The sequence below is a fragment of the Brassica oleracea genome, chromosome C7, assembly GCF_000695525.1.
Source record: "Brassica oleracea var. oleracea cultivar TO1000 chromosome C7, BOL, whole genome shotgun sequence".
Lineage (NCBI taxonomy): Eukaryota > Viridiplantae > Streptophyta > Magnoliopsida > Brassicales > Brassicaceae > Brassica > Brassica oleracea.
This window is the reverse complement of record NC_027754.1, coordinates 11,941,092-11,959,428: the sequence shown is the minus strand read 5'-3', so window position 1 is coordinate 11,959,428 and position 18,337 is coordinate 11,941,092. Positions and strand designations below refer to the sequence as shown.

At 33.4% G+C, this 18,337-nt stretch overlaps 2 protein-coding genes, 1 long non-coding RNA gene and 1 pseudogene across 14 annotated transcripts; 3 read left to right on the top strand and 1 right to left on the bottom strand.

Moving 5' to 3' along the window:
• Nucleotides 1-1,499: 1,499 nt before the first annotated feature.
• LOC106305225 (putative ER lumen protein-retaining receptor C28H8.4) lies at nucleotides 1,500-17,340 on the bottom strand. Of its 12 annotated transcripts, none has more exons than XM_013741598.1 (14): nucleotides 17,198-17,340; nucleotides 17,039-17,118; nucleotides 15,676-15,716; nucleotides 15,192-15,557; nucleotides 8,888-8,937; nucleotides 8,728-8,808; nucleotides 8,189-8,266; nucleotides 5,788-5,947; nucleotides 2,850-3,164; nucleotides 2,513-2,712; nucleotides 2,282-2,422; nucleotides 2,028-2,108; nucleotides 1,817-1,944; nucleotides 1,500-1,715 (listed from the first exon to the last, which is right to left on the bottom strand). In XM_013741598.1, the coding sequence occupies exons 9-14, from the start codon at nucleotides 3,076-3,078 to the stop codon at nucleotides 1,676-1,678; spliced, it is 819 nt and encodes a 272-aa protein (XP_013597052.1). In that variant the 5' UTR covers nucleotides 3,079-3,164; nucleotides 5,788-5,947; nucleotides 8,189-8,266; nucleotides 8,728-8,808; nucleotides 8,888-8,937; nucleotides 15,192-15,557; nucleotides 15,676-15,716; nucleotides 17,039-17,118; nucleotides 17,198-17,340; the 3' UTR covers nucleotides 1,500-1,675. The 12 variants fall into 12 exon arrangements, with proteins under 12 accessions (XP_013597052.1, XP_013597056.1, XP_013597048.1 ...); XM_013741602.1 differs by having other exon boundaries at nucleotides 8,728-8,802; XM_013741594.1 differs by having other exon boundaries at nucleotides 8,728-8,937; nucleotides 15,192-15,589.
• Nucleotides 5,965-6,361, top strand: LOC106305227. The gene is made up of 3 exons (XR_001262938.1): nucleotides 5,965-6,029; nucleotides 6,112-6,208; nucleotides 6,287-6,361. It is a non-coding gene; the product is annotated as an uncharacterized LOC106305227 (long non-coding RNA).
• On the top strand, nucleotides 6,364-7,839 carry LOC106302597. The gene is made up of 7 exons (XM_013739068.1): nucleotides 6,364-6,411; nucleotides 6,498-6,582; nucleotides 6,670-6,802; nucleotides 6,879-7,063; nucleotides 7,129-7,252; nucleotides 7,398-7,601; nucleotides 7,684-7,839. Coding segments are annotated over exons 2-7 (804 nt in total). The 5' UTR covers nucleotides 6,364-6,411; nucleotides 6,498-6,580.
• On the top strand, nucleotides 9,766-14,678 carry LOC106302596 (annotated as a pseudogene).
• Nucleotides 17,341-18,337: the final 997 nt, after the last annotated feature.

The following is an 18,337-nucleotide window of genomic DNA, read 5'->3' as shown; positions in this document are numbered from 1 at the left end:
ATGATTACAATATTGCTATGCATTTGGTACGAAGTTGTCTATTGTCATTAGTTATTATCTCTTTGTTTTGCTTGCGGGAAAATAAAAGTGATCTGTGAGGGTTAATCAGATATACAGTTTCTAACTAATGTACTGAGACCCCATCTTTGCATATGTAATTGAGAAAGATTGTGTGTTTTTTCTCAAAAAAAAAGTAGAGTGGTTTGCTACATGTACCTAATGGCCAAGCCACAAATAGTGAGTATAATCTTGATGATTTCAGATGTAGTTTCCATATCTTCTGGGCAAGTATAATAATGTGTCTGTTTTTAAAATAAATGAAATTCAAATTATTCATTTCATTTTTTTCTAAAATCTCTAAATTCCATTCTAATTACCTCCTAAAAATTTTCTCAAATCCCAGTTTCTTATAAACCCCCTTTAATGTTATATGACCAATAATAATATACCTTCTACTTTATTATTGGTTGAATTGTGGTTAGATAAATAATTAATGATGTTTTTGTTTAAAAAATATAAAAAATTAATTGGATATTGGAGGGAGTATAACTAATCTTTAATGCAATCAATTGGATATTGAATAACATGTGAACTTAATTATTTTCAAATTCATTCGACAAATCGCTAATCCAATAACATTAAATTTAATTCACTTTTTTCAAATCCACAGTTGAATAATACTGGATTTCACTTTAGTTTTAAATTTCATCAAACTCCATTGAATTACCAAATTCAATTACAATATTTTTGAGGATTTACAAACTTTTAATATATTGGGATACAAATTTTGATGGGGGCAAGGCGACGGGTAGGCATGGGCGTTTTTACCTTAAACTGAAGATCCGACATTAACTCGAACAAAAAAAAATCCACTCTGCATACGAGTTTACAAAAATATCTAAACGGTATTTAAGAGCTTGATATTTTCGGGTTTGGTTACAACCTGAACCGAAATCCAAACTAAAATCTGAAAATAGTTAAATATATTAATGTTTTTATATAGATTAATGTAATTTAGATGTTTTAGAATAGTTTAAAGATTTTTGTCCTTTGTTTTATTTTTATTTTGAATACTTTTAGTTAGTTTAGATAGTTTAATTAGTTTCTAATTAGATGTTTTTAACAATTTATATATTTTGAGTATTCATTGTTAACTTTTTAAGTCTAAAAAATATTTTTGGGGGATTTTAAATATATTGACTATAATCCGATTTAGAAGGAACCGAACAACCTGATCCAATCCAAAATTTAATAAAACCTGAATGAGACTTACTAGCGTAGTATCAAAAATCTAAAAATCTGAATCAATCAAATTGTTCCAACAGAACCCCAAACGTCAACGTCCATGCCTAGCAATGGCGGTTTCTTATTTATTTCTATTTTCTTTATATATTAAATCACTAGTTTTATACCCACCTGGTTTTGGTACATCCAAAAGGATGTTTAAAGAAAAAAACTCTGGCTCTCCACACAATATGAATAGTTCAAACTACTTGAAAGAGAGAAAGACCATTCTTGGCTATTTTTGATACCAAACTTCTCTAAATATTCTGAAACAAAAAGCAGGAAAATGAAGAAAAAAACCTGTTTAGATTATTTTAAGCATCTACTTTTGGTTACAGGTAGCTTAAGTTGACAAAAACAACAAAATGTATCGGTTTTCATCTGTACTGATCTAAACGGGCATCTTCAGTACGAGCTGACCCTCCATAGCACTGCAACATATATTGAAGCACATCATCAACATGGCCAAGTCCCCAAATCGTTACTGGAATTATAATCATTTGTAGATCAGGTTCACAAAGTCTGTGATTACCTTTTGACATAGTAGTAGCAGAAGTCGGCAAGGATGAAGGTTTGAACGGCCTCGGCTAATAGAGCCATCGGGAACCAGAAGTAACCAGCGCCGATTAGCCATAGGTAACGTCCACGAGTCTCAAAGACCTACATTTGCACACCATTAGTCTCTTGAAGTTAATAATCGTGGAAGCTTAATGGTTATGGAAGAATTTTACAACTCGAATTACCTGGATAAGCCAATGAGCGCATGCTAAAAATCTAGCGATACCTAGCGCAAACACGTAATGAGCTGTGAAAGGCTCTATGATCTGAAACGATTGTTCGGGAAAAATGTTAATACTTGTCATTCTACATATATAATTGGGTTAATCGCATGTAAGTGTAGTTAATAAGACTTGGATCCATGTAACATGACCAAGACGAATACTCAACCAGTAGACCAAGGAAAACATAATTTGTAGAAATCTCAAAAGCGACTTACTTGAGCATTCTGCATTAATCGAAGCTGAGGCAGAACAGAGACAGATTCCAAGTAAACGCAAAACGCCCACATGACACGGTTGATGTAAGTATATCTCGTACTCGGGTGGATAATGAAAGCAAGGATAGCAGATGGAACAAGCTAGTAGAGAAAAGCATGTTACTTATAATCATCTTGAGAGACCAGAAACAAACAGACAAATCACATTATTTATATCAAAACCCATATTACCACATAGTAATGGTGGCAGTTGTCCAGAGTCTTCACATAAGATGCTTTCAGTTTGAATCGAATCATATAAATGACCCACAAAGTCGAAACCAAAGTGGCGAAATCCAGAACTGTATGGATATCACCTTCCATGCTTATACTGCAGATCAGCCTCACAGCAAGAAACACTGCTGTCACTTCTTGAGACTTTAAAGAAAGACCTAAAGCATTAAGCCATTTGACATCATTATCAGCCAAACCAAACACAGTATAAAACACAACGTTCACTTCTGTTAACATTTCAGATTCCTTAGGACAAAGCTGCAGCTATAAAATAATAATATCATGATTATTTTACCGGAGCAAGTCTTTTGACGGGTGAGTTTATAGATGAGGATTATGATTCCGGCGGCATGGATGAGCTCAGAGGCAACAAAGAAGTGGTTGTGATTCTTGACGGTGAATCTAAGAAACACGACGAGGATCAGAGGGAGGATGATCCCTAAAGGTATCTTAACCATTTTAGATTGGTGTCTCAACCACCCGAATACAACGTTCACTGCAGAGACGCCTCTTCGCTTCCCCATTTTTGGTTTGATCTGATAACCAAATCTCTCTCTGTCTCTCTTTCTCTATGTTTTGGTGTATGTTACAGAGCTTTTATGCGACGTTTCTGAAAGTAAATGATACGTTTTGTAGAGTGAGCGGAGACACGACGAGGGCATGCGGCTTGTGACGTGGCGATTACTTTTTTTATGATCTGACTAACGAATAGAATTAAGACACTTGGGACTGATGACTTCTTTCTAAGTCTAAAATCTCGATTGTGATTTGGGAAAGCCTTTAATTAGGAAATGAATTTATGTCTTTTGACTATTTATTTCCCATTTTGTAAGATTTTATTTTATAATCAGTATAACTTAGGAAGCCAAAATCAGAATCTTGGACCAGAAACACAGATGTGATTTTTATATTTTTATGAAAAAAGATTTGGATACTCTGATCTAACTCAAGGATAATTAATTGGTAAGTGTTGTACAATTTTTATAGCCAGAACTATTTTATAGCATTAAATATTTTTTCATTCATATTATGCATATGCTATTTAATGATTGGTTATTTTTTATTAATTTATTAATTCTCATATTTAACAAAATCTAGTGTTATTGGTTTGATAATTTTCATAAATTTGTTGTTATTCAAAAATAGATATTAATAATTTTATAAACCTACTCAAATTAGTATTACTGTGAATTTTATACTACACAATTTAATTCACATATATATATATATATATAATATTAGATTCTTAAAATCTCTATAAAATACATTTCATAGATTTTTAATATATAAAATCCACTCTAATTATTTATATATTTAATAATTTTCTAGTTTTTAAAATTAACTGACTCAATATAAATCCAGTCGCGATAACCCCCTAGTGTTTAACTGTAAAGAACAAAGTATTTAAAATACAAATATATTGACTTTGAAATATTTATGAATCTAATATTAACTTTCAAAATTATATCCAAATCAAAAAGCATTAAACCTAGAAATAGATTATATCTTTTGAATCTACTCTGACATATAAGCATAAACAAAATTCAACGATGATGTAATGATGTATGCATCTAATCTATTAAAATAGAGTCCTACCTTTTTATCTACCGATAGAAGTTGTGATTTAAGTTTGGATCTTTTCTAGAGAGTTATATATATTACGTACACGCTACATATAATAATTCTACCGCATCATTTAAATTAGACCACCACTGGTCAATTTAACAAAACCAATAATTCTACCGCATCATTTAAATTAGACCACCACCGGTCAATTTAACAAAACCATTGTTCGAATTCTAAAATATATTTAAACTATACTGTCGGTTATTTATCGTTATAAGAACAATACAAAACATAACTCTTATCTCCATATTACATCTTACGTACAGAGTCTGCTTTGTTATTAAGATTGTTTAAGTGCCCCTTTTTTATTCACTTCAGTTCATTATTTGCACCATAAAAAATCATACCGTATAAACTTATTTTCAGATTATTAACTGCAACTTTCATATATAGTCAACTCTGATATCACTGAACATGCAACATGGCAGACCATCTTATCACTTACTGATATTTTAACTTTCAGAAATCTGATATTATGAACACAATGTTATCATCCCATTATCAATGTCAACCATATTATCTTTAATCATATAGAGATTAGAAATGCTTCTAATCAGTAAAGTTATCTAAGATTTGTCTTTTGATTATCATACATAAACATAGAATGAATACACACATATGTGGAGATATTAATATGTTCATACTTATATTTGAGATGTTAAATTTAATAGATTACATATGTATTTCTAGAGTGTTACAGATTAACTACACGCTCATCCTAATTCTACCGCATTATTTAAATCAGACGACCACCGGTTAATTTAACCAAACCAGTTTTCTAATTCTAAAATAAAATTAAAACTATACCGTCGGTTATCTAATTATTTAATGTTTATAATTATAATAATTATTCAGAACATTCTAACAATATATATCACTAAATTTAGAAAAACGTGGCTTCTAAGCTAAATAGATTTTTCTTTATATAATCATTTGGCAGAATATTCTAACAACATTAATCATAGATTTGGTCAAATCTAGCCTAGCGTTTCTCGCAAGCAAAAAAAAACCTCTAACAACTTGATTCAGTTAATATATCTTCCTTATTCTTTTATATTTGAAAACTAAAAAATATTCTTACTTGATTTTCTTCCTTAACCACTATCTCCCTATTAATCAACTCCCCATCTACGAAAAAGGTACATATCGTAACTTCATTTAACGGTTCCTAAAAATATACAAATCAAATATATTTAAAACTAATATATATCATTCCAATAATATCGGATATCGTAATATACCATTCCATGCTCATTATACCTAAACACAACCATCACCTAATCAGTATAAATAATCTTCCATTGCCTCAACTCTTTTCAACACCTCACGAAAAAATAGATACTAATATGGCTATGGTTTCATCCAACGAAATCACTTTGAACAATGTCAAGACATTTAAAACTACTTAGAAGGTTGAAGTTAAAGTTCTTCATTCATGGACACAACACTCAAACTATTCTGGTGGAGACTCTCTCGAGTTCATACTCGCCGATAAGATGGTATGTATGTTTTTACTCGATCCTTATGTTATCTAAACTGTTTCTGTAACCAACGTCTAAACCGAGTGTTGATTATTTGTTATTGTAGGGTGTTAAGATACATTGTACCTGCAAGCGGCTCTTCCTTGCTCGTGTTAAGAAATTGCAGGTTGGACAATGGAGGTTCCTTGAGAATTTTTCCGTTACTTCAGCTACCGGGAAGTACCGGCCAACGAGTCATAAATACAAGCTTTCTATCATAAGCAATTCCAACGTCACTGATTCCTCTCTGAAAAATGATGATGTTTTTTTGTCATTAACTCCATTCCAAGCAATCATTAATGGAAGTCTTGATTCAAATTTTTTGATTGGTATAGCATAATTTATCATCTTAATTTCCTATATTCGTCCATTTACATTAACTAATGTTTCATTACTGTTATATGGTTGTAGATGTAATTGGTCAACCAACAGATTTTGGAGATCTCGAAGTTGTTCAAGTGCTTAGTAAAGACAAGAAGAAGTTGGAATTTACTTTGACAGATACAAGGTAAGTTAATATATAAAAGAAAATTAAATTAAATGTATTAAACGTATGTTTATATTTTTGTACTTCATATATTATCAGTGATCAACAAATAGCATGTTGTCTATGGGGGCGTTTTGCTGAACAAGTGTTCAGAACTTACAAAGTTGGACCTTCACCCAATTTCCTCTGTTTAATAAGATTTGCTAAAATCAATGTTTACAAGGGTAAGATATCTAATTACGTTATTTTTGATTAGATATTTAAAATATGATTTATAAGTGATGCTAAAAAATATTTTTGTTTCTTGCAGGACAAGTCCAGGTCACAAATGCCTTTGAAACTTCCAGTTTGGTGATAAATCCAGACGGTTTTGATGTGCAGGACTATCTAAGAATGTAAGTTTCTATTATAATTTTCTTTTTTTTAAAACTTAGTACATACACTTATTTGTTAATCTGTTTTTTTTTTTGAAAAATGTTTAGGGCGCCCAATAATGAGCTTGCGCTATCTGATGGTATTCGTGAGGTCGTTAAACCAAAGGGAAACAAGCGGCAAATTGAAAAATGGTCAAGTTATCCAGAGAGATCAGTTTTGGATATCATAATGGCAACTGAGGTTATATTTTTATTTTTCACTAATGTATTTCTTTATTTAATATAATCTATTTAACAAATCATTGTCCATACTTTAGATCGAGAAATGCATTGTTAAGGCAACAATTTATGCAATTGACACAGACTACGCATGGTATTACTTTGGTTGTGTTAAGTGCAACTTCAAAAAGGTCACTGACATTACTAAGAGGGATGTGGTACCTGTGAAACATCTCTGGCGTTGTGAAACATGCCATCAGTCCATTACCAATGTTGCACCTCAGTATGATTTTAAAACTTTACTTTATATTTTAGTGGAACTTCTATGAATTTCATTTTTTCAATTAGGTTTAAACTACATCTCCTGATAAAGGATTACTACAGTGAAACAAAAGTGATGCTGCTTGACACTATTGCTGAACCTATTTTGGGAGTAAGTGCTGATGTGCTCCTAGGTGGTTCTCTAGAAGAGGTATATATTAGCTTAAATATATTTAAGGATTTTTTTAATTATAAATTTGTTTCACTGGTTTTAATACTTAAATATATTCAACGAATTCTTTTAAATTATGAATTGGTTTCGTTGGTTTTATAGTGTTTTGTCACTGTCTAATTAGGTTGAGGATCCTGAAGATTTGCCTGATGCTATTACTGATCTTATTGGGAAGACTTTCAAATTTGGTGTCTATGTGAACAAAGATAATGTTGACTATGGAGCTGATATTTTTAATATCGGGAAGATTTGGGCTGTTAATGAAATCATAAGTGAAGATGACGACACAGTGACAAATGTTGTTTATTCTGATCGTTCATCTGGACAGGTATGTACACCATTTTCTTATATAGACAATATCATAAATATATATAAATTTTATATCCTAAATGTTCTTCAATCGTTTATAGATCTCCCTGATCAGCATAGACGAGGAAGACAACACATGTTTGTCCTCAACTCCAGTTTCAAAACGTAGAGGAGACAATGATATTGATGACCTTTCTTCTACTTCAAAGAAACAATGCTCAAAGGTCATCAAGGTGGAAAAGAATATCGGGAATTAGCTCAAGTCTTTGTGAAGTTCTTATTGGATGGATACTTTATTTTCAAGTTTCTTTTCTCATTTGGTTTTTTTCCTTTTGATTTTATTTGGTTGAATTCTATTTATCATTGTTATTTCTTTTGAACTTAATAAAGTTGGGTTTTAAAAAACGTGATGGTAGTTTAATTTGTTCCAGTGTTTAACCTATTATGAAATTTTTCATTGTTATTTGTTTTTTTTCCTTTGTCTAAATGTTTAACCTTTGATGGAAGCTTATTGATCAACTTTAAAGCTCGAAGTATATGACTAAATTATTTCATAGGTCTAATTTTTTATCGCCAAAAGCATGTAATTTTATAACATATACTTACTTTGAAGCAACGCCTCTCACAATTCGTGTCCACGATCCTACGCGCATTTGTTACTTCATGTTAAGAGCATAGTCAATCCTGAAAATATCAAATAAATATGTGTATGTGAAATGCGTTAAGAACACTGAAAATAAAAAATAATATTATAAATCCTTATAAGGCTAATCTGTGCAGTTTTGAGAAACAAAGGCATATTCTAATCAAATCAGTTAAGATAGTTTCTTAATTTATTATATTGTATCTAAACACTCAATATTCTCATGATCTCTCAAACATCTAACTACATATATATCTAAAGAATCTTAACAAAATAATTTAATTTAAAAGTTTTCATAATCCCGCCATTACTTAGAGTTAAAAAATAGACGAAGTTTAACCCTTCTACAAGGTTGGCATAAAAATGTGCAGCAGTCATTGAACTATTATAAACCTATCTCAAACTGACGAACAGGTTATTTTAATACCCCTTTGAATATGGCGATGAACATGATGAAAAGAATAGAATGATTTAATACGGAATAACTACGCTAACTACATACCTATTTTTATCAACAGGATGAAAAGAAAGCTACAATATTCCAGTGGAGCTGGTGCTCATCGGAAACGCTCACATACTGATCCTAAACAGATAACAGTTGCTGCGAAATCAAAAGACATCCCTTTGAGTTTTGTTTTTGACCGACTTCTGAATGATATTACCAACAAAGACTTTGCATCAAGAATCCAATCGCAAGTAACAGCCTCGAATTCTGCAAACAAACGAGGTGCTTATATAATTAGATAACAGGGACTTAATGTTGATATACTGAGTTTTGTAATCCTTCATCACTCATCATAGTTATTATTTGGTGTAGTTTCTTTTGAGAAAGACAATAACGACAAACCTAATCACAGTAAAAGGAACCGAGTCAGTAAAGGTATTTTCTGAACCATTGATCAATATTACAAGCAAAAACTGTATAGAATACCACTTACTAACTCCGGTTAACTATGCAGTCATCTCAAGTAAAACAATATTTTCACCTTCAACTCAAGTCACATTTGAAAGTCAAGACACACTGAATTGTACTTTGCAAAACATAACCAACAGAGTACATAGAAGAGATTCAGGAATTACAGAAAATGCGGACTTAGACCATGAAGTTTCAAACGATGATCCAAGGATTGAAGGTGATTTTGCAGATACTTATTTGACTCTTAAAATTCATTGATTATACTATAAATGTTTACTATATTTTGGCAGATTTTCAAGGCACCATGGATGATAGTGATCTTGAATTCGGATGTAGTAGTCAGGAAAGTTCGGACACTGATTATTCAGATGATCAACAAACTCTGGAGCCTAAACCAGAGAAGGAAAATCAGTCTGAACGAGTTCATTTTCTGGCAGCTTTGTTCAGAAAAAATTTCAGTGAGCCGAAAAAAAAGTGAAACCAGTATCTACCAATCAAGATGGTTAGTTTAAAACCTAAATTTATATCTTAAATGTGCAATATGTTTTCTAACCAACATCTAATTTATCAGATTATGTTGACGAGGGTGATCCTGATCATACTTGTGTTCATTGTGGAGCTATCATGTGGTATGGAGAACGCATAAATAAGAGCAGATACAGAAGAAAACCTATATTTACATTGTTTTGCATGCAAGGACAGGTCCAATTGCCGTATTTAAAGAAACCCCCTGATTTTCTTATGAAGCTTCTTACAGGAAATGATAAGCTTAGCAAGCATTTCCAAAGGAATACTAGACCATATAATATGGTTTTTTCATTCACTTCTCTTGGTGGAAAAGTAGAAAACTCACTGAAAAAGGGAGCAGGACCCCAAATGTTTCAGCTTCATGGTGAAAACTATCATTTGGCTGGAAGTTTAACACCAAATGAAGGAGGCAAAGCTGCGTTTGGACAGCTATATATTGTTGACACAGAGAATGAAGTAGAAAACAGATCTACTGCTCTGAGGTAATGGCCATTTATTTTGTATCGCCAAAAAGTTTGTAATTAAGTTATTCCATAATTATTTTTTATTTGACGTTTAAATGATTGTTTTGCTGTTTCTCTTCAGCAAATCCAAACATGTGTCATCAAACAGCAAAGCAGACGGTTTAAAAAAAGAAATTATTGAACCGATTATGAAGATGTTGAATGATGTGAACCCATATGTGAAGCAGTTTCGATCAGCAAAAGAGAGATTTCAGATGAATCCTGAAAAGACTTTCCATATGCGAATAGTCAGTAGAAGTGACAAAGATGGTAGGACGTATAATATACCAACAGCTTCTGAGGTTGCTGCTTTGATTCCTGGAGATTTTAATTTAGGAATGGATAAGCGCGATATTGTTCTACAGCACAAGTCTGGACGACTTACAAGGATTGATGAGATTCATATATCCTATCTAGCCCTTCAATATCCTCTGTTATTTGTGTATGGGGAGGATGGTTTCAGGGTCGGAATTAAGAAGGGTGTGACAGAGGCTTCAAAGAAACTGAAAAAGGATACTATTAGTATGAGGCAGTTTTTTGCTTTCCGGATTCAAGAGCGAGAAAATGAGTCACATGCTCTGCTTTACTCAAGAAGGTTATTTCAACAATTCATAGTGGATGCCTATACGACAATAGAATCTAACAGATTGAGGTATTTGAAGCTTAATCAGACTAGCTTGCGTTCAGATAGTTATGACTCTATCAAGGAGTCTGAAAATGCCGGCAACACATGTATGAATGAACAAGGTCAGGAATTTATTCTACCAGCTATCTTCACAGGGAGTCCGAGATAAATGAAGAATATGTACTTAGACGCTATGGCCATTTGTAGACATTTTGGTTTTCCAGATCTTTTCATCACATTCACATGCAATCCAAAGTGGCCTGAGCTTACAAGATTTATTCAAAAAAGAGGCTTGAAATCAGATGACAGATCAGATATTATTTGTCGGATGTTTAAGATGAAACTCGATTGTTTGATGCATGATCTAACAAAGAAGAATATTCTAGGAAAGACAGCTTCGTGTAAGTTTGGTTCCTCTCATCGATTATTTGATCATTAAACGTTTTTATGTATATGGTAATTTCTGAGCATGCTATATGGTTTGTGTGCTTACAATAATCTTTTTTTTACAGCTATGTATACAGTTGAGTTTCAAAAAAGAGGTTTTCCACATGCTCACATTCTGCTTTTTATGCAACCGTGCTCCAAATTTCATAAAACCGAAGACATAGATAAGATTATATCAGCAGAGATCCCAGATAGGGCATCTGATCCAGCTCTTTACAATGTTGTGAAAGATATGATGATTCATGGTCCGTGTGGAGCTGCTAATATGAATTCACCATGTATGGAAAATGGGAGGTGTGAGAAAAATTTTCCAAAACAATTTGCTGAGAATACTACAGTGAAGAAAGATGGATTCCCAGTTTATAGAAGACGTGATCTATCTAACCGTTATGTTGAGAAGAATGGTTTGAAATGTGATAACAGATGGGTCATCCCTTACAACAAGAAACTCTCTCTTCGTTATCGAGCTCACATTAATGTAGAGTGGTGCAACCAGACTGGTTCTATTAAGTATTTGTTTAAATACATTAATAAAGGAGCGGACCGTGTAACTGTAGTTGTCGAACCACCAGGGCCACAAGGGGATCAAACAACAGCAATGACTCATCCATCCTCAAAGTCAGCTGCATTGAACTCAACAATTGGGAGTGATGGAGACGTTTTGAAACAGAATGTGGAGCCTAGAAAGAATGAAATAAAGGATTTCTTTGATTGTAGGTATATTATTCAGTTATGTTGGATATCTACATACGAGTGTGAACTTATTATGGACAGCGTCTGATTTTTCTAACTTCTATATTTTGAATTTTGTTGATATGTTTCTACTTGTGAAGGATCTTGGAGGATTTTTAAGTTTCCTATACATTATAGATCGACAGCGGTTGAGAAGCTATCATTTCATCTACCAGGGAAACAAAACATTATCTTCAGAGGGAAGGACAAATTAAAGGAAGTTGTTGGTCGTAAACTCATTGAAAACACAATGTTCTTGGCGTGGTTTGAGTTGTGTAAGGTTGATGCATTCGCCCGGACTCTTACATATGTGCAGATTCCCAACTACTACACATATTCGAAGAGCCAGAAGAAGTTCAATAGAAGGAAACAAGGATTTAGTGTTGGAAGAATTAATTATGCCCCACGTAAGCAAGAAAGTTCTTATTATCTTAGAGTGTTGTTGAACTATGTCAGAGGTCCTACGAGCTATGAAGACATTAAAACCTACAAAGATGTCGTTTATGAAGGCTACAAAGACGCATGTTATGCTCGAGGAATATTGGATGATGACCAGGAGTATATCGATGACTTAGTGAGACGTAGTTATGATAGCTCTGCAACTGTGGTTCATGATCTTTTTGTTCTGATGCTCATGTCAGATAGTCTATGTCAGCCAGAGAAAGTTTGGGAACAGACTTGGGAACTGTTATCCGAAGATATTGAGTATTCACGCAGAAAGCATTTCAACAGGCCAGGTACAATACTTCTATCATCTTATATAATTAAAGAAACCATTACTGTGTTTTCTAACTGGAACGTCTATGATGTTATAAATAAATAGTAGTACATCTGGTGCTGACATTTGATATCGATCTTTAAGTATATAAAGCAACTTCACCTAAATTAGAACCTACTTTGAATTTTTTACAGGACTTATTCTAAGTGACGATGAGAAGAAACTATATGCTCTCATTGAGATTGAGAAGCTTCTTAAACGGAGTGGGAGTTCACTTTCGTTATATGAATCTATGCCAAAGCTTCCTGAAAATGCCAAACCTATCGAAAATGTTTTGATCTTGGATGAAATAAGTTATGATCTTGAAGAGATGCAATCCACTCATGATATAGATATTATGAAGATGACTGAGGAACAAAGAAAGATATATGATGAGATCATTTGCGCTGTTCTGGAAGAGAGAGGCGGTATGTTCTTTGTTGATGGGTTTGGTGGCACTGGAAAAACATTTCTTTGGAAACTGCTCTCAGCTGCGGTGAGATGTAGGGGAGATATAGTTCTAACTACTGCATCTAGCGGAATTGCTTCTCTGTTGTTACAAGGTGGAAGGACTGCTCACTCCCGTTTTGGCATACCTATCAATCCTGATGAGTTTAGTACATGTACATTGCCTCATGGATCAGATAAAGCTAATTTGATCAAGGAAGCTTCACTTATTATTTGGGACGACGCACCAATGATGAGCAAACATTTTTTTGAGTCTTTAGACAGGAGTTTGAATGATCTTATGGGAAATCACAGTAAAAAACCATTCGGTGGAAAGGTTATTGTGTTTGGAGGTGAGTTTCGACAAGTACTTCCTGTTATTACTGGAGCTGGGAGGGCGGAGATAGTGTTGGTTGCCATGAATTCGTCATATCTCTGGGAATATTGTAAGGTTCTCAAACTAACTAAGAATATGAGATTGTGTTCAGACAATCTAACATACGAAGAGGCCAGAGATCTAAAAGAATTTTCGGAGTGGATTTTGGCTGTTGGTGATGGGAGAATAGCTGAGCCTAATGATGGGAATGCATTAATTGATATTCCAGAAGAGTTTCTGATCATGGACCCAAAAGACCCTATAGAAACTATAAGTCATGCCATCTACGGAGATACTGATTCATTAAGAGGAATGAAAAATCCTAAGTTTTTCTAGGAGAGAGCGATTTTATGTCCAACTAATGAGGATGTTAATATGATTAATGATCATATGTTATCGAAACTTGATGGTAAGTTGGTTGTTTTATCTTAGGACATGTAGAGTGCGTTAGTATTTTAAAATTGTTGATTTTGATTTACAGTATACGATTTTAACACTAACTCCTTTAATTTTTTTTTTTGCAATCTATTAGGTGAAGAAATGATTTATATCTCATCTGACAGTATTGATCCATCAGATACCGCTTCAGTCAACAATGACGCCCTAAGTATTGACTTCCTAAACAGCATTAAAGTTTCTGGCCTACCAAACCATAGCTTGAGATTGAAGATTGGTTGTCCTGTTATGTTGCTTAGGAATATTAATCCAAATGAAGGTTTAATGAATGGAACCAGATTGCAGATTACTCAACTTATGGATTTTATGGTTGAAGCTAGAATCATAACTGGAGAGAAGGTTGGTAAGACTGTTTATATCCCAAGATTGTTGATCAATCCAACAGATAAAAGACTTCCTTTCAAGATGCGTAGAAGACAGCTACCTTGAGCAGTGGCTTTTGCAATAACCATCAACAAAAGTCAAGGACAATCACTATCTGAGGTTGGAATATTTCTTCCTAGGCCAGTTTTTTCTCACGGACAGCTTTATGTTGCGATTTCAAGGGTAACGTCAAAGAAAGGTTTGAAAATTCTGATCGTGGATAAAGAAGGGAAGCCACAGAAGAAAACTATAAATGTTGTCTTCAAAGAGATTTTTAATAATCTTCAGAACAGAGAGGAATGATAGTGTTTTAAAACAAGTTTGTTTTGTTTAATTAGTTTGGAGATTGAAACTGGTGTTTTGACTTTAATGTTTTTTTGACTATCTACTGTAGAAGTTAGACGAAATTCAGTAAGTTATTCGATTTAGCAGACCCTGTTTACTTTACTTAATTATATGTTCCTAACAGAGGTTTGAAATCAAACCAAACATGTATATTGATCATCATGTTTTGATCCAAAAGAATTTATTTTACTAATCAAATAACCAAAACAATTTTCTTTCAATCATTCACCAAACATGTAATTGATCATCATGTTTTAATCCTAAAGAATTTGTATTTTATATACTATACATAGAGCAATAAATCATATAACCAAAATTAGTACAATAATGAGCAAGATACTTATAATTTCTAACCAGTCAATTACAAGATTAGCCAAGATAATTTCTACCATCGTACACCATCAACCTATCATGCTTATAACAGTTTTATATCATGGTTGTTAACTAAGGGATGTGAGAGATAGTACTAACCTTTGTTATCAGAAATTTGTCTTTTTCTTTGTTTGTTCGATAGGGCCGTATATGACAGACCTAACTCCGAAAGATAATTGTAAGAAGCTGGCCCAAACAGAAATAAATGAAGTTAATAAACTTGAGTATAAGAAATACAAAATATTTTCAGGCTCAAACAGAAAAACATGGAATGTACAAGAAAAAATTGAGAAAAATCGATTATTCATGAAAATCACTTGATTTGTTAATTTAGAATTTACAACATATAATAGAGTAAAACAATTTTGGAGCATATAACAAGAGAAAACTTATCTTATATATTCGCAATGCCTTGATCTTTCATCTGGGAATTCACTTCTCCTTTTCCATGAATCAAATAATTGTCTGATCAACAGAAATTGTATATCTTATATCACCTAAATTATAAACGAAACCTATTATCATACGATCTATAAAGATTTAAGATTAAACAGAGTATAAGAGAAAGGGTATAGATGATTACCCGAAATTTTGGCCGATTGACTTAACAAAACTCATGCATGTCTTGAGAAACAAACAGATAAGTGAAAAGATCATGTAATTTCGATCCTATTTTATCATTGAAGACGAGAAAGAGAGAGAGAGACAGATAGCTTCAAACAGATGAACGAAGAAGTTGATTAGTTTTTTTTTTCCTTTTTCCCGACTTAAACAAATATCTGAAAAAGTAGTTGACCTTATTGACGTTTTGCTATTCCCGGAAAAAAAATTGTTATTACACTTGAGCTTCGTTTTGGTTCTTGGCAGATGTTAAGTTTTGGGTTTTGGACTTAGTTTTGGTAACTAACGTGGAGGGTCCAAAAAAATTGTATTTTTTTGCACATTAATGGATCAAAAGTCCATTAATATTATCTTGCCCAAAGGTGTTTAATATTATGAACAAAAATATATGTACATTATTAATCACCAAATTAAATATCATAATTACTATTTACGAAACTATACATTATAAAATAAATTATGTACAACACATAATATAATACAAATCAATTGTTTACATGTTATGAAAATATATTATATAGATGTTTAAAAACATAACAAAAACAAAATTATATTATATCCACATATAACTCTTCTTATACATCATCATTTTAAAAATAATATAATATGATCTAAATAATTAGTAAGAAAATTTGTCAAAACAATGTCCGCGCACAGCGCGGGTCTGTATCTAGTAACTAGATTAAAGAGACTAAACATGGGTTTAAAATGCCATTCTTGTCTCCCATAACTTTAAAAGTCTGATAAAAAAATGAAAATTTACTTAAACAATGGCTCAAAATAGTATAAATATAGGTCAAAACTCATGAGGAGCGAGCTTTAGGCAAAACTAAACCAAAAATAAAGAAAATCAAAGTTTTTCTCTTATTGAACTACCATAATATGAATAAGAATTGGGCATTCAGGTGCCCGTTTAAGTCCACTTAGGTCTTTTTGGATATCATTTTTTTTTGGTTCTGAAAATGCCCCATTCGGGTATCATAATTTTTTGGACAGGTTTCGATTCGAGTCGATTCCTTCCGGATCAGAGTGGGTTTGCTTTTGATGTAAATGAACCAAAAAATAACCGGATAACAGTTGTATCAAAAACGCGTTCTGATAATTTTATCTTAAGTAACCGAACTCCCGTAATCAGTTTGGTATTTTGTATCAAAGCAACAAATTTCCCCAAAGTAACAAAAATAATAATTATGTATAGTTTGAATTAGTTATTTTTTATTCGAAAGTAACTATGTATAGGATTTGTTAATTCGCTATCTAGAAACTCTAAAAAAATCTTCGATTGCCTAAAAACTAACAAAGATTTGCACCAAAAATTTTCTTACCCGTTACCTCTACGTCTGGGGAGAGTCTGTTGCTCTCAATCCAGTAGTGAATCCAGGTTACGATCAATCGGTTTAAAAAGCTAATACACAATCGATATCATCTAACAATTAAGACTTGATCTAACTTGTGTATCTTTGTTATGCAGCTTCTACAAGTACCTCAATCACAAAGCAATGTTGAGAACCTTTCAGGCAGATCGCAAGCGTCTTCACGAGTCTTGGAAGCAAATTTATATGGAGAAGAAGACGAACACCAAGGAACAAAGTCAAAGTGCAATTTGTGGCTAGCACTATGTGTTCGATTGTATGTGGAGAATCTATGAGCATAATCTAAAGAACACACTGTTAACGGTGTTCGTTTACTACATCTACGGGACCACGTCCAGAATTCATTAACTAGAAAAGACCGCAACCTACAATTGATACATGATATCCAGCTCACACTCATGCATACCACTCTTATCTAGTTACAACGATCACATCAATTACTACTCAATGTCTTTCCTGACGAGTATAGTTTTCTACAAATAAACCATCAACATAACTCATGTAAGGGATGAATTTAACCACCCCACAAGGCCCAAAGAATAGAAGGCATGGCCCGGATTAGATAAAGCGATGGCTCGGTTAGTCGGCTCAAGAGGTCAGGCCTCTCGGCTTGTCCCTAGAGTTACTTTTAGTCGATCATCGTCGACTATAGAGTACTCGGCTCGGTGGCTGCTTGGACGCATACGGGCCTTTCGGCCCAGCAGAAGAGGCCCATCGAAACCATCGCCGTTATTTGTACTTTTCCGGTAGCTCTTCGAGCCACCGGCTTTCTTTCTGTCGCATTCTTCTCATTTCCTTTGTAACCGACTGAACATTCTCACCGACCATTAATAAGACGTTGTGGGAACCGAAATTCGCACTGTCGATTTCCGTTTAAAAAAGAAAACTAGGAAAACCCTAATTTCCCAGAGGACCCGGATATCTGCTAATTACCACACGTCAAGCAATCAGAACACGAGAATAACAACGATAAGAATAAGAAATCGAAAAAGAGAGCAAAGTAGATCTTATTCCGAATCTGCGTATGAGCGTTTACAACAAGGTATAAGCCTGGGCTCGAGAGCTGTCAGCGAGATTCCTAGTTCTAGCAACCCTAAGATGGCTAAACCTAATTGAGTCGCAGCTCGAAATAACAAAAACGGAAAATTGCCTAAATTGCTCTAAGTGCTAAGTTTGCTCTGAAAAGTCCTCTGCCATGCTCCTCGCCTAGGACTCCTTATATACTAGCTCCAAGGTCGGTTTACGCTTTTA

Bases quoted from the DNA above. Each gene is read 5' to 3' on its own strand.
- LOC106305225 (XM_013741594.1), bottom strand. From the start codon at position 3,078: ATGGGGAAGCGAAGAGGCGTCTCTGCAGTGAACGTTGTATTCGGGTGG. The intron at 2,423-2,512 runs GTAATATGGGTT...TTTCTCTACTAG, and splicing joins ACTGCCACCATTACTATGTG to CTTGTTCCATCTGCTATCCT. The intron at 1,716-1,816 runs GTAATCACAGAC...TATATGTTGCAG, and splicing joins TGCTACTACTATGTCAAAAG to TGCTATGGAGGGTCAGCTCG.
- LOC106302597 (XM_013739068.1), top strand. The intron at 6,803-6,878 runs GTTATATTTTTA...TCCATACTTTAG, and splicing joins ATATCATAATGGCAACTGAG to ATCGAGAAATGCATTGTTAA. The intron at 7,253-7,397 runs GTATATATTAGC...CTGTCTAATTAG, and splicing joins TAGGTGGTTCTCTAGAAGAG to GTTGAGGATCCTGAAGATTT.